This window comes from Mus pahari, chromosome 2 (genome assembly GCF_900095145.1).
Source record: "Mus pahari chromosome 2, PAHARI_EIJ_v1.1, whole genome shotgun sequence".
Classification (NCBI taxonomy): Eukaryota; Metazoa; Chordata; class Mammalia; order Rodentia; family Muridae; genus Mus; species Mus pahari.
The window spans coordinates 101,021,240-101,037,508 of NC_034591.1; the positions used below are offsets into that span (position 1 = coordinate 101,021,240).

A 16,269-nucleotide genomic window follows, 5' to 3' on the forward strand; every position below is an offset into this window, starting at 1 on the left:
TAGGCATCTTTCCTGCTGTCGTGATTTAAAGTACTTTACTTTTTTTTCCCTTTTAATCTTTCTGCCTCATTCATTAGTTCAACTTCCTGAGGCTTAGTGACTGCAGCTGTGCACATCACACCTAGTACCTTTTCTTTTTTTTTTTAATATTTATTATTTATATGAGTACATTGTAGCTGTTTTCAGACACACCAGAAAAGGGCTTTGGATCCCCATTACAGATGATGGTTGTGAACCACCATGTGGTTGCCGGGAATCGAACTCAGGACCTTTGGAAGAGCAGTCAGTGCTCTTAACCACTGAGCCATCTCTCCAGCCCCCATACCTTTTCTTCTCCAAAGCCTTAACTTTTAGCCAAGCAGCAGCAAAAGTGTCCTCACTTGTTCCCCCTTGAGATGCTTGCTAGACCTTTCTGGCAGTGTATCTTCAGCAGTCAACCAGAGTCTTTGGTATATGAATTTTAAAAAGCTCTCTGGTTCCTCTGTGCCCAGGGACACAGCATAACACTCAGCCTTCTCCCTTTAACTACATCAGTTCTTTCTGTGTCCTTATTCTGCATCTTGGCAGGGGACTAGTTAGCACCTGTACCTGACCTCTCACTACTGGGATCTGAAATATTTCATCTTTGCTAAGATTGGTTCATTATAGGATATTATGGCCTCTTCCATCAGATGGAATAATAACACTTTGAAAAAAAAATTAAGTTTGGACCCTCGTAATCAACTTTGCTCCCTACCCTCCTTCCTTGGAAGTTTTCACTGTATAATTGGTATTCTGGAGGGAAAAGTGCCAACAGGATGTGGAGAAAGACTGAAATTGGTTCACTATTATGGAGCCAAGAAGTTCTACAATATGCTACCTCCAAACTGAAGAAGCAGGAAAGCTAACATCCAGAGACCCGGAGAAAGGGCTACTGAAGGCTGGAGGAAAGGATGGGGATGTAGGCTCATGAAGAGAATATACTGGCCCTTCTCCTTTTGTTCTGTGTAGGCCCTTAACAGTATGGTGCCTGCCTACCCTCAAAAAGGTAGATCGTTGTATACGTATCCAAGTATTTACCTTCCCTAGAACTAAGTACATAAAAACTAAAAATGCTTATAAGCAGACATCTTTAGCCTAATTTTACACATATAACCATCCATGCGTGTGTGTGTGTGTGTGTGTGTGTGTGTGTGTGTGTGTGTGTGTGTGTGTATACAATTGATACACATAACTATCATCGTGTGAATGTAGGTGATTGGATACGTGGGGCGGGGAGTGAGGGGTGGTGGTGGCAGCTTCATCCTAGCTAGAGACATAGCAGCCTCAGGAATAAGTTCAATAGGAGACCTGTGCATACATAGTGACTCACTTGGTGTCTTAGTCCTAGAGCTATGCTCTTACAGCTCAACAGAGAGCCTTCTCTCTACTTGGTAAAGGGTCGTGCAGCCTTTCGGAACAGAGGTTCTTGGCACACTCAATTCTGAACACATTCATTTCCATTGTACCTGCTATAGTAAACAACAACAACAAAAAAATCTAAAAGGAAACAAACAAAAAAGGCAGAAGTAAAACATCCCTAATTTTGGATGAGCCTAAAATTTATTCTCATTATCCTCTCTCATCACAGCTATAATACCTTACAGATGGGTAAACTAAAACTCAGAAAAGCAGAATATCTGTGATCCTATGTTGACAAGGATCTGGTGTTACTGTGTGTACTCTCCTCTCTTCTCCTTGTACATCTTATTACAGACCAGGGTACCTGGTCCTAGAAGTCTTGAATTCATAGGAGTGAAAATGATTGCCCTTGACTATTGGACTGTCTTTTAAAATGGTCAACTCGGGAACTCTGTTAATTTTTTCTTCCACAGGAAAGACAAAACTGTTAACACCGGGGATATATTTAAGAATTGAACAAATGTAAAGGGGAGGAAGAAATCTTGAGGCAGAAGAAGAGAAGGTAATGGGATTCATGTGACTTAAAAAAGAAGAGACTCAAAGTGGGCATGAGAGAGGACAGAGGAGGGAGAACAAATGGCAGAATGGCTTACATGTAAAAATGCCATAAGAAGCCGGGCAGTTGTGGCATACGCCTTTAATCCCAGCACTTGGGAGGCAGAGGCAGGAGGATTTCTGAGTTTGAGGCCAGCCTGGTCTACAGAGTGAGTTCCAGGACAGCCAGGGCTACACAGAGAAACCCTGTCTCGAAAAACCAAATTAAATAAATATATAAATACATAAGTAAATAAAAGCCATAAGAAAACCTAGTTCTTGCATGCTAACTTAAAAAGAATAAATGAGCTGGATGTGGTGGCACACGCCTTTAATCCCAGCATTCGGGAGGCAAAGGCAGGCGGATTTCTGAGTTCGAAAAGTGAGTTCCACCTGCGCCATACCTCTCTGTCTCTGTCTCTCTCTCCCTCTCTCTCTCTCTGTCTCTCTGTCTCTCTGTCTCTCTCTCTGTCTGTCTCTCTCTCTCTCTGTCTCTCTCTGTCTGTCTGTCTCTCTCTGTCTGTCTGTCTCTCTGTCTCTCTCGCTCTCTCTCTCTGTCTGTCTGTCTGTCTCTCTCTGTCTCTCTGTCTGTCTCTCTGTCTCTGTCTCTGTCTCTGTCTCTCTCTCTCTCTCTCTCTCTCTGTATGCATTTTGGTGTGAGTATAGCTGTCAGAGGTCAACTTTTCGGAATCTATTCTCTCCTTTCACCATACGAACTAAAATTCCTCTTCTCCAATGTAGGTCAAGAAACAAGAACCCCACTTCCACAAAGTTAGTCCTAAAGCATTAAAAGATCATTTTGATTTTCCTATCCTTTTCTGTTTTGGAACTTATGGTGGGTAGTCTTCATTGTCAACTTATCTGCATTTCGAATCACCCAGGAGACACACCTCTAGACATGTCTATGAGGGCATTGCTAGAGAGGTTTAACTAAGGAAGAAGACTCGTCCTGAATGGGCTGCAGAATTCCATGGGGATGGCATCCAAGACTGGAGATGGAGAAGGCAGTGAGTACCAGCATTCATCTGCAAATTCCCTTCTGCAAGTGCAAAGAGACCAATTGCCTCATGTCTCGTGGTGGTGGAGCAAAGGAACAGCTGTGAACTCATGCTGATGTACAACAGGAGGCAGAGACTGGATGGAGAATCCAAGGATTCTTTTGAAACCTCCAAGTCCATCCCCAGTGACATACCTCCAACTAGGCCACACCTCCTATTCCTTCCCAAATGGTTCCACTAATGGGGACCAAACCCTCAAATATATGAGCCTATAATGACCATTCACATTCAAACACCTACCCTTAAGTTACTTTTGTTACAGAATGAGAAAACTATCATAGACCTAACCACAAAGTAACTCTTTGGGGCTGATGAGATGGCTGAGTATGTAAAGGCATATATGTATAAGCCTGTGAACTGAGTTCCATCCCCAGAACTCAGGTAAAGGGGGAAGGAGAGGACAATCTCCAGAGAATTGTCCTCTAGCCTCCACATATGCACTGTTGTGTGTCCATACCCCCCCCACACACACACATGCTAAAATTAAGTTTTAAATAATTTTTAAAAAAATTATCTGGCTTACTTTTATAGATGGTTGTAAGACTCATTTCAGAAAGGGCTACAGGAAGGAATGTGATACAGAACAGATGACAGGAATCTGAGTGGGCAGGCCTTCCTGGGTGTTGCCCTATAGTCTCTCAGAATTATTTTATGCTCTTATTGACATGTGCCTAGAAAGTAAATCATACCTGCAGGTGACTGATGCACAGGGAAGATTAACTGAAGGACCTAAGATCTGCCCTGTAATTGGACAGCACCATCTCATAAGCTGAGGACCAGATGTGAGTTGCTCTATTGTAGTGCACCCTCCACACCGTGATGGACTAACCACCAAAACTGTGAGCTAAATCCTTCCTGAGAGAACTGACTCCTGAGTTGTCTTGTGACCTCCACAGGGATGCCATGGGAATTCATACCCACAACAAATAAATGTAATAAAGAATGAATCTACCCTTTTAAATATTTTTTTTAAAAATTATGTGTAAGTCTGTGCACCACATCTGTTCCTGATGTCTGCAGAGGTAAGAAGAAAATGTTGAATTCCCTGGAACTAGAGTTTTGGACAGTTGTGAGCTGCCATTTGGGTTCTGAACATCAAATCCAGGTCCTCTGTCAATGTATCATTGAACTCAGTATTAAAATAGGTTGGGACCAAACCTGATCTTGGTCTTCATTCTGAAATCTCCTATGTCATCAAACTATGATCAAATAAATGGGCTCTTCTCTTGTTAACCTAGTCTTTGGGATAGGGGTGTCTACTCTGTCCCTTTATGGTGAGGAGAGGAAGGGGACCACCTTCACTTCTTGCCTCTACACAAGGTTATGGGGTAGGAAGTCAAATTGTTTAGTGCACTCTCTCTAGCCCTATGTGGAAACCTGATGGTTATTTTTTCATGTCCTAGATAAACCTCAACCCACCAAAATCCTGATCATGCAGACAGGCACAACTCTTTCCCTGGGGAGTTTTGTGGGCTCCATCACCACTCTTAGCTCCCCACTCCCTCCACTTCTGCCCTTATTCTAATAACTCCAAAGGAGAGAAAAATAGAAATATTGAGCACTGGTTTGCTTATTATATCTTTCATAACCAAAGTACATCAAAAAATAGAACTGAAGCCGGGCGTGGTGGCGCACGCCTTTAATCCCAGCACTCGGGAGGCAGAGGCAGGCGGATTTCTGAGTTCGAGGCCAGCCTGGTCTACAGAGGGAGTTCCAGGACAGCCAGAGCTACACAGAGAAACCCTGTCTCGAAAAAAAACCAAAAAAAAAAAAAAAAATAGAACTGTTTTCTCACCCTAAGCAAAATGTGCAAGGACTTACCACAAAAACAGTATTGTTGAGATTGCTGGCTGTAGCCACAGCAACCAGGCTTGGGAATTGAAAGCAAGAGGTTGAGAGGCCTTGACTTAAGAAATGGATGGGACTCAGACAACAGGATCACAGCTGTGATCTCCAACCCCCATCAGGACAAGGCTAACCATTTGCTGTCAGGTAGCTTCCATCGCTGACTTCCTAAAGTTCCTCAAAGAATTGAATTCAAATCTTAGGATAGAGCATCTCCTTCACTGTGCATTGGTACCCTACACAGTGACAAGGAAGTCCTGCCTCCGAAGCTTCCAGCAGTGAGGCAAAAGCTTCCATTCATGGAGGTTTTGGAAAGGGTGTTTATGAAGGTGAGGGTGAAAAGTGAGAGCCAGAGTTAGCAGATAACTACTCCAAGGACCATCTCTGCACTCATGGGCAAGGAGGAGTAAAAGGTGGAACCCAGGAGCAATGAGAAGGGTCCACGTGGTAGAGGCAAAGAATTGACTCCTGCAAGTTGTCCTCCTATCTTAACACAAGTGCTGTGGCACATGTGTATACACACACACTCACAGTTTAATCATTTAAAGTAAAAGTAAAAATAACCCATAATGTGGGCTCCTTTCCAATTCCAAATTCATGAGACAGATAATCTTCTCTGTTCAGCTTGAGTGGTTTCAGAGAATGTAGGGTTTCTTTTTAGAGAAAAAACACTAAGCGAATCCTATACGCTGAGGAATAAAGTTAGGCTGAGGCTGGGTAGAAAGTTTGAATAATGTGTGCTGCATAAGTAGAGGAGTCGGGGATGTTTAACAATTCTTTTCAAATTGCTTTAGTCATGTGGTGGTGGTTTGAGTGGGCCCCAGAGAACTATATATTTGAATGCTTGGTTCCCAGTTGGAACTGTTTGGCCAGGATTAGGAGGTGTGACCTGGTTGAGGAGGTGTGTCATTGGAGGTAGGCTTTGCTGTTTCAAATGTCCATTCCCAGTTAGCTTTCTCTGTCTCCTGCCTGTACATCAAGATCAGCTCTCAGCTATTGCTCCAGCACCATATTTGCCTGCTGTGTGCTCACCCTTTGGAACTGTAAGCCATCAATAAACTCTTCCTTTATATAAATTGCCTTGGTCACAGTGCTTTGTCATAGCAGTAGAAAAGTAAGACACACCATTTTTGAGGCGGCTAGCTGAGTGCCTCTCAGATCCAGTTTTAGCTCCTCCATCATGTCAGTTCATGTTACATTGAGCATCTGCATAGAGTCAAACTGTACTTCTTTAAAAATAGACTAAGTGACCAACAAAATGGCTCATAGGGCAAAGGTGCTTTTCACTAAGCTTGATGGCATGTGAATCCACATGGTAGAAGCAGAGAGCTGACTCCTGTATTTCTTGCTTCGGGGAATCTGATATGATACCCTCTTATGGCCTCTGTGGGTACCAACATGTGCATAACACACACACATGCTTTTAAAATTAAAAGCAAATCTTTAAAATATATATATATAGAGAGAGAGATTTAGATTAGAGCAAAGTTTACTGCAATGACCTCATTCCAACTTAATCAAAGAGCCTCTCTCCAAATAATATTGAGAGGCATGAGTGGGGGAGGGGTTAGTGTGCTCCCAGATGTAGCTCATTAGGTAAAATTGCATCTTCAAAACCATGAGTTTGACTCCCAATGGAGTAATAACCCACATCTGTAATCCCAGCATTTGGAAGGAGGTAGAGGTGGGAAGATCAGAACTCCAAGATCATCCTTGGTTACGTGATGAATTTGAGGCCATCCAGAAATGCATGATACAGGCTGGTGAGAAGGCTCAGTGGGTAAGAGCACCCGACTGCTCTTCCAAAGGTCCGGAGTTCAAATCCCAGCAACCACATGGTGGCTCATAACCATCCGTAGCAAGATCTGACGCCCTCTTCTGGAGTGTCTGAAGACAGCTACAGTGTACTTACATATAAGAAATAAATAAATAAATAAATAAATAAATAAATAGAAATGCATGATACTCTGTGTCAAAAACAAAAGTACTAGTTGTTAAGTCTTTGAGATATAAATCCTTGGGCAGGAGTGCAGTTGGACACATTGCAGGGACTGTATCACTTCTGCTCATCTCCCCATCATCCAGCCCAGAGCTGGACTTGAGACTTGATTCAGACCCCTTATATAAATTATTACATTCCAAACCCTCACTTTGGTCTTCCCCACAGTCATGTATTGTATTAGAGGCAAAGAAAATCAGAAGGACCCTCAGTAGGCATAGGAAATATTTGTTGTCACAATCAAGTCACAGTTGCTTTCTCTTAGAACTTCCATAGGGCACCAAACCAGTCCCCTATAGTTGGTTGGCTCTTCTGCCCTTGTTTGTCTGCCTGCACACTGATGGGCTGCTGGGGAAGTTCTGCTGACAGCTGATGGCTCACCCGACTGGCCCTCTGTGGAGATGAGTCACAGATGAGCTGGTGGAAGGATGAATCTGGTCAGGTGGAGAAAAGAAGCTTAGGAATGAGCACTAGAAGCCAGCAAAACAAAACAAATAGGAGAGAGAGAGAGAGAGAGAGAGAGAGAGAGAGAGAGAGAGAGAGAGAGAGAGAGAGTTTTGTCTGTGGAGGTTGGAGAACAACTGGCTGAGCCTGTCTTTCCTTCCATCATATGGGTCCCAAGAATTGACTCAGGTATGGTAGCAGGTATATTTATTACCTGATGAACTACCTCACTGATCTTGAAAATGTTGTTTATGAAGAATTTGTTTTTAGACTTATTTGTATGTGCATGGATGTTTCTGTCAGCACGTGTATATGCATGCAATGCCGGGAGAACCCATAAGGGGGCATCAGATCCCCCAAACTGAAGTTCAATACTGTTGGGGTGTAGCACATAGGTTCTGGGAATCAAACCCAAGTTCTCTTACAAGAGCAGCAAGTGCTCTTAACAAGTCAGCTATTTCATCTCTCCAATATTGTTTAGGAGGAAATTTTAATGATAGAAAATAAAAGTTAGCTGAAGCAACGAGACGTGGTCCAGATCCTGACTCAGGCAGTCAATGCAAATTGTCAGTTACATGCGTTTATAAGTTTAGAGGGGAGCCAGGACTGGGTAAATATCCGAATCTTATTTTAAACAGTTTTTATTTTGTTTTGTCTTAAAGAACCAGAGGTGAGTTGTTTGTGTAAAAGTGCTTCTGAACTGTGGGTTGTGACCCCTTTGGGGGATCCAACAACCATTCCACAGAAGTCGAATATCATATATCTTGCATATCAGATATTTACATTACAATTCATAACAGTAGCAAAATTACAGTTATGAAGTAGCAACAAAAATAATTTTGTCTAGGGAGGAGGTCACTACAACTAGAAGGTTGTTGTTGTTATTAATTTTATTAGTAGTATTAAAGGGTCACAGCATTAGGAAGGTTGAGAACCACTGTGTTAAATCATTTGTTACTTTTACAGCCAGGGAAGGAGGCAAACTTTTTAAAGCCTCTGTGCTGTCCACCAATGAAATTCTGAGCTCAGTGAAATCGCCAGGGTGCTTCTGCTCCTAGCTCTAAGCCCTGGATCTCTCTCCCTGGGGCTGTCTGACCAGTTTCTGAGGAGCTATCGTGTCCCCGTGGCCACTGCAAGTGCCAAGCGTAGCCAAGCGTATCACAGCTCCTGACCAGAGGTGGAAGGTCAGGGGTGGAGCCCAACTTTCTTCTGTCCGGGAGCGAGATCTGGACTGCACTGCGTGCCTGAAGCTCTGGTCCTCCTTCAGGCCATTGCGGCCGCCGCCCAGCCCGCAGCTTCAGGGTCTAAGGCAAAGTGCCTTGTCATTGGAAAGCTGGTGGCGGGGCATTGAATTACAGTTCCATGGAGCTGGAGTACAACTGCGGGGGTGGGAAATGAACAGAAGCCCCTGTTCTCCTCGCAACGCACTCTGACTAGCCGGGTGAGGCCGTCGGAGACAGGGTCCTAGCCTAGCCCACTGGGGCCGCCTGGACTAGCCTGTTCGTCTTCAGGACGACACCTGCGAGCCGGCAGCCATTCATCCAAGTCTGCCTCGCTCCTGAGGCGAGCCCTCTGCCTGCGCCTTGACCCTCCCCCTCCAGCTTCGCGATGCTGCGAGTCTTCATCCTCTTTGCGGAGAACGTCCACACCCCGGACTCCGACATCAGCGATGCCTACTGCTCCGCGGTGTTTGCAGGTAGGACCGCCGGAGAGACCCTGCCAGGCACTCTGGCGGGACCAGAATAGAATCCTGAGGAGTGATCAGGGCGTGCCTGGAATCCAGGAAAAAGACTGCTTAACAACACCTGACTAACGTTGAATATCGTAATACACAGAGGAGAGGGGTGGGGCACCTCAGGGGAAACTGAGGCTGTGAGATAGAAGTGACCCAACTGCCTTGGACCAGGGCTGAGGACGGGTTACTACTCCTTTCTCTGGATCTCTTAAAAGATGTCTTTCCACTCTTGGCTGCACAACCCTGTGAAGCAGGGCTCTCTGCTCCTCTCCCCGGAAGGCCCTGGCCTCTGCCTATTTATAACTTCCCTGCGCCTTTACTCACTATCAGAAGCTAGACCAGCAGACCGCCTGTCACTGAAGAAAACAGCCACGCCTCCAAAAATCTTATTCTTTCTCTTTCTCTCTCCCTCCCTCCCTCCCTCCCTTCCCACCCCCTAGTGGGGGAAGTTTAGCTGTCACCATTATCAATCTTTAGGTGTCTCCCTTGCTCTCAACAGAATAACACCTGTTTTTTTTGGGGGGGGGCGTTATTTAGGCTTTATTAGACTGGGGTCCCCTAATGCTCAGCAGCCTGCTCCTCTCTGGTCCTGTGACTTTCCACAGCAAGCTTTGGCAGAGTTATACCTGCGCTTTTCTTTTAGTATGTGACGGCTGTTGTTTGCTTTTCCAGGACAACCCTTCCCTACCCCAGGACCAGACCAGGACCCTGCTTTTCATAGTTTGTCTTCCAGCTCTGAGACATAATGGGGATCACGAGTAGAGGACAAGGGTTTGGGCCAATTTCACCACCCACCCTCTACATTTCCTTCTCTGCCTTCCTTCCCAGCTAGTCCTCTTTTCCCTTCATACCTGGCTCAGGAGATTAGAGCATCAGTCCGCCCCTGGCCATCCAGTGAACATCCCTTTTTGGTGTCACCAGTCATCGATTATGCACATGGGCTCACAAGCATGTGCACACCCTGGAGTCCATGGGACATCTGAAGGCTTGATGCAAGCATGGCACGCGCAGGTGTGCCGGGAGCACCCAGTGCCCAGTGTAGGACTTGGTGCATCTTTGGACAAAGACCTAGGGTGGGCAGCCTGGAAAGCTGCGCACGCCTTTAATCCCAGCACTTGGGAGGCAGAGGCGGGCGGATTTCTAAGTTCGAGGCCAGTCTGGACTACAGAGTGAGTTCCAGGACAGCCAAGGCTATACAGAGAAACCCTGTCTTGAACCCCCCCCCCCAAAAAAAGAAGAAGATGAAGAGCTTAGAGAACATGCCCCATGTGTGCTTCTCCCACTCCCTGTCATGCTTCGCCTTCATCTCCCAGCTTCCCACAGAAGCTTTTGGAATGAGCTTTATCAGTGTGTGTCCAGCAGACAGGACAAGGACATCTTCCCATGGGGTTGGGGTGGAGACTTTCTATGTTTCCTTTGTATCCTCAGCTCTGAGCAGACCAGCCAATGGCCTGGGTTAGCTGCCTGGCTAGGGGCTCTAGGAATGTATGTGTTTTTCAACCAGTGGGTTAAATCCCTTTGGAGTCTAATGACCCTTTTTACAGAGGCCCTATATCAGATGTCCAGTATACCAGATGTTTACATTAGGATTCATAACAGTAGCAAAGTTTCAGTTATGAAGTAGAAACGTAATACTTTATGGTTAGGGGTCACTACATGAGGAGCTGTACTAGAGGGTCGCAGCACTGGGAAGGTTCAGAACCACAGGTACCACTCATGCTATATTTCCTCCTTCTCTACTCTTGCTCCCTGGCAGAGGGAGCGGAGGATGCTATCCTGAGAGTCCAGGCATGCTCCTTGGGTATTAAGCTAGTTCCTGTATTCCTTCCTCATTCACTGTCAGGAAGCCTGAACAAGCTTTGTAAAGTCACAGGGCCCAGTGTCTGCTCTAGAGCTGCTGCTATTCTCAGGGGCTGTGTCTCCTCTGGTGTCCACCCAGGCAGCCCAGATTCCCTTCCAGCTTCCCCCCTCCTCCCTTCTCTGCAAAGGTTCTTTGCCTTCTCTTTCTCCTGCCCACCCCTCCCCAGGGCAGGCTCAGGAGCTCTAGCAGGAGAAAGGCTAGAGGAGTGGGGGTGGTGGGGATAATGAATGGGAGTGCTCTAGCTCACCAGAAGCACAGCCGGTAGTTACCGGCCCCAGGGACCTGTCTAGAGTCTTTCCTCAACCTCACTGGGGGGAGGGCATCCATGGGCCTCCTGTTAGCTGTCGCCTGTCTCCTCTGGGTATGTTCCCCTTTCCTGGATCCCAGAGCTCACTGTCCAGAAAGGAAGTGTATTGTCTGTGCTCTCAACCTGAGAAGCAGGCTGGCTGGAGCTCATAACCCCAGGATGTCATTGTCAGGCAGCAGAGAATGCAGTCTTTCCCCTCCCCCAGGCCCTGGCTGGCCACCTTCCACCTCCTGCGTTAGCCAAACTCTTAACCCATGTCTAAATTTGGGTGTCTTGCAGCATTTAAGCTTGCTCACGCTTCTGCTCTTCTCCGTCAGGGCCAGACTGGTGAATGATTATAGAGCAGGCTCTGGCCTGGGACAGAGAAATGCAAACCGCCCTTCTGGGAAGCCTTTTCTCCCTAGCTGACCCAGACCTGCCTTCCCAGTGAGTCACAATATCTCACAGATTCTCTCAGTCAGGTCTACAGGGTTAGAGGGTAAAGGTATTATCCCCTTCACTAAGACTTGGCCCAGAGAGATTTTGCCAAGGGGCTTTGCCAGAGAATCCCCTCCCAAGAGGCCCGTGAATAAGAAAGGGCACATGGAATGCACGCCATGTGCCACCCACACCAACCAGGCTGGGTGCCCAGTGTAAGGTTGAGTCTAGGAGAGGGAACATAGATAGGGTTGTAAGGCAGTACAGGACAAATAACCCAAAGGTGGAGGAGCCTAACTTCTTTGAGGCAGGGTTTCTTTGTGTAGCCTTGGCTGTCCTGGAACTCACTCTGTAGACCAGGCTGGCCCAGTTCTGACTTCTTAATGTCTTTATTACAAGGAGGGGAAGTAGACATTGGCTAAACAAGCAAGACATCATTTTCAGAAACTATTTCTGTAAAAGGCTACAAAAATCCTATGATGAGTATCCAGACTTAGTGCATCTGACATGCTTCTGAATAGAACATATAACACAAGCTACCTCCTAGTTCAGTAGCAAGCACAGTTGATAGCAACTCTCATCATCCCACTTTACAGAAGGGAAAACCGAGGCACAAAGACAAAAGTGACTAGCCTGATGTTTGCTCCAGTAAGGACTGGATTTGGGGTTTCGTGCCCAGGCATCCTGGATCTAGTCATCTCTACACCACCTTTACTCTCTCTACTGCTGCCTTCTAGCCCTAGGTCTGACTCAGGGACAGAGCAGGAAGACGACTGAATTCAGGCTCTGGTGCGTGCATGTTTACTTGCACACACGCACCACCCTGACCCCCTGACCTCCTTACTCACGTAGGTCCTGAGAGCCCCAGCTCTTCTGTGTGGCTTCAAGGATGCCTTCTCATCTCAGGAGGCGTCTCCCTTGGATCCTCTTCTCCCCGTCTGGAGGGCCGGTTAGACACCACTTAGTATGATTTTCTGGTGTCCCAGCCCTTGTCCCAGAGTCCTCACACGCCTGTGGAGGTACATGCTTAGGATCTGATACCCTAAGTCCAGGATGATGGGTCTTAAGTCTGAGGATGACATGATTATAGCAGGACCCCTGGGGGGAGGGGGAGGGGTGTCACTGGGGGCCTTTTTTATGGAATAAAAGCTGAGAAGGGGACAAAGGGGTGCAGACAGCTGGCAGCCTTGGCCACAACCCAGTGTCATAAAACTATTGAGAGAGGGAGGAAGGGAGGGGGAGGGAGAGGGAGGAAGGGAGGAGGAGGGAGAGGGAGGAAGGGAGGGGGAGGGAGAGAAGCTGAGATCACCAGCTTTGTACACATAAATTGCTTAGGATTTCGAATCTTGTGTGTGTGTGTGTGTGTGTGTGTGTGTGTGTGTGTGTGTGTGTGTGTGTGTGTTTCGAGACAGGGTTTCTTTGTATAGCCCTGGCTGTCCTGGAACTCACTTTGTAGACTAGGCTGGCCTCGAACTCAGTAATTCACCTGCCTCTGCCTCCTGAGTGCTGGGATTAAAAGCGTGCGCCACCACGGCCTGGATTTCGAATCTTGAACTTCCCATTCCAGCTCTGCTGCTTTTCTGCTGTGTGTCCTTGGATAAGACGCTCAGTTAGTTATTCTGTGTCTGAGTCTCCTCCACTGTGAAGTGTGGCAGACCAGACAAAGTACTTTCAACAGTTTCCAGGCCTCAACACTTTTTAACTGTAGGGCTGGGAATATAGCTTGATTGGTAGAAGGTTTGCCTAATAGGAAGGGACCCCGGGTTTACTCCCCACCTCTGTGTACAGGCAGGTTGGGTGATGCATATGTGTTATCTCAGCACCCAGGAGATGGAGGCAGGAGGATCAGAAACTCAATGTTATCATCAACTACATAGAGCTCCAGGTTGGCCTGGGCTACATAAGACTCACAAACTAACAAACAAAAATGAATGCATGTTAGCTATAGTTATTATTTATAATCGCAAATGTTTATAATTACTGTTATAGTTAACATATACTTATATCAAGACACTATTGTTCAGACCTAGGAACGCTTTCAGTATTTTTTTTTTAACTGTCGTCGGCTCCATTTGTCCATCCAATGGCCTCCCAGTCTGATAGAACCAGCTGTATGGCTGCTATCTGTTTGCCAATCTGCAGGCACCCTTGACTCCTCTGCCTGCCATTCCTTTATCAGTCCTGAACTGAGGCACTGTTTGCCTAATGGCAGGCCATGGCCTCAGAGTGCTGCTATGCCTCTCTAAGTGCAGATTTCTCTAGAGACCCCCTTCCCTTCCCCAACGGGAGCCCTCAGCCCCCCCTTCCCAATGCTCCCCCTTTCTCACTGCTTGCCTGCTGGCTTTTATCCACCTTTGTCTATCAGAGGAAGTCCTAGCTGGTGGGGAGGAAGCAGGGGGATCAGCGCTGTGCTGAAGGCAACACCTTCGCAAAGTGTCACCCTCTTGTTTTCACAGACGCTAAATCAGTCTCTGCAAGTCCTGGGTCACCCCAGGAGGGAAAGGTGGCCGGCCAGGGGCCTGCATCATTTTCCCCATAGCAGGCTTTTCCTGGAGGTCACATGATTATGGCTGTAGTTGGACCACATGAGTGTTTACATCCTCAGCAACATGAAGGTAGTTACTGGGCTGGGGCATCCAGAGAGAGGTGAGGATAGCAGAGAGGACATACAGGGGCTTAGGGACTTGCAAACGTGTCCTAAAGGAATTCTGTAAACTCATGAGGAGCGAGTGGTGTCACTGAGCAGAGGACAATGTCTTTGCCTCAGAGTGCTTGGTGTTTAGGTCCTGGGGAAACAAAACTCCAGACCTTATGAGAATGTGTTCAAAGAGAGCGTCAGTCTTTATCCATGGTTAGGTGGTATGGCCACCAAGAGAGCGTCAGTCTTTATCCATGGTTAGGTGGTATGGCCACCAAGAGATTACAGAGAACAGGACTACAAACGTTCTTGTGTCTTGGGAGCCTGGCCAATGATGGCACCCATGTGCTCACTGGGTAAGTGGGGGTTAGTGCGCCCCCAACCTATACACAGGTATTAGATTTATGTTAAATGGGCTCCATGTTAAAAAGCCAGGTGTGGTTAAAAAAATAGAATCTCTGATTTTTTCAAAGGAAGCTATAAGAGGAGATTGATATGTTCCAGTGCTTAACTTGGGCACAATTTTGCTATGAAACATCATATTGCTCCAAGACACGTCTCTTGGGGACACCAGTGTATTGTCTTATGCACAGCATAAACTATAGGACAGCATTGTCTCCCTTATCCATCATCACCCATGAGCGGTGACGTCATTAAAGCCAATGAAGACTTTTAATTTCCCTTTTCCTTAGCTCTACCAGTCTGGAAACATGATGTCTAAGCACATCAAACAAACAGAAACCCCATCTGGAATTCTACAAACTACTTCACAAGTTGATCTCATTCCCATTGGACTTCCAATTGACCTTCTTACCTTTCAACTGGTGAATAGTTTGCTCTCTCTCTGTAGTTGCAGATATACAAATATCCACTATCATGAGACCCCTAATACCTTTATGATAAACCTTGGTAATCATTGACATACTGGCATGCTAGTTCAACAGTTCCTGATGCATCAGGTGGTCCAAGATCCTTCTGCCTCTTGTTCTATTCTCGCCAGGCAGAGTCTTTGACAATATGTGATAGCACAGCATCATAATTCGTATTTGCAATATCTAAAAGAAGGAAAAGGTACTGGAGAAGCACGTGTTTTCTCCATAAAGCACGCGGACAGTTGCATACATATTTCCTCCTATTTCATTAATCTCATACTCAAATCTAGCTGCAAGGGAGTCTGGGGAAATATAGTTTTTAATTTGGATACCAAGTGCCAGATAAAACTGTGGGAAATATCAGTAGGAGAAAGAACTGATATGGAGAGTAAGCTCCATTCTCCATTTCAGCTTAATTCTGTGTTTGTTTGTTTGTTCGTGTGTGTGTATGTGTGTGTGTACGCGTGCATGCATGCATAAGCAGGCATGCCTACCTTCTAGTACAAGGATTACAAGAGTGATCTACCACACCTGGTTTTTAAACACAGTTTCTGGGGCTGGAACTCCTCTCTTCATGTTTTCACAGCAAGCACTCTTACCATTTAAGCTATTTCCATAGCCCCGTTACAGCTTTATCACCAAGACAAATCCCTTTGAGAGGAGGCCCCATTGAGTTGAGGCTCCAGTCTGAAGTCTACAAGGGACCGACTGTGCATTTAGGGGAAGGAAAGTTCTGAGTGATGAACAGCAGTAAGACCAGGAAGCTGGAGGCTCAGATGGGGAAAGGCCTCAGGATGTGCTCAGGGTCTGGGTCAGCAGCTGTTGCTTTTCTGGTTTATGGAAAAAGTATATGGAGTCCCTGTTTCTTGGACACAGGCCAAGGGTGTGCTGAAGTCCCTTGGAATAGTCTCTGAAAATATTAGACATACCCCGTGCAGATTTCCTGTGCTGAGTATTGTGAACTGGAGTGGGGACAGGAATAGAAATAGGGTCTCTCTCTCTCTCTCTCTCTCTCTCCCTCTCTCTCTCTCCCCTCTCTCTTCTCTCTTCTCTCTTCTCTCTTCTCTCTTCTCTCTTCTCTCTTCTCTCTTCTCTCTTCTCTCTTCTCTCTCTCTCTCT

General features: G+C 46.3%; 1 protein-coding gene across 8 annotated transcripts in view; it reads left to right on the plus strand.

Annotated features, from left to right (window-relative positions):
- The first annotated feature begins 8,519 nt into the window (after window positions 1-8,519).
- The window catches only part of Dysf (dysferlin), a 202,984-nt gene continuing 195,234 nt past the window's right edge, over window positions 8,520-16,269 (plus strand). For 7 of the 8 annotated variants that reach the window (XM_021191881.2, XM_029535482.1, XM_021191876.2 and 4 more), the window contains exon 1: window positions 8,520-9,016. In XM_021191881.2, coding sequence (XP_021047540.1) covers window positions 8,929-9,016 — 88 coding nt within the window. In that variant the 5' untranslated portion in view covers window positions 8,520-8,928. The remainder of the gene's footprint in view (window positions 9,017-16,269) is intronic. The other variant, XM_021191889.2, reaches the window with a different exon arrangement.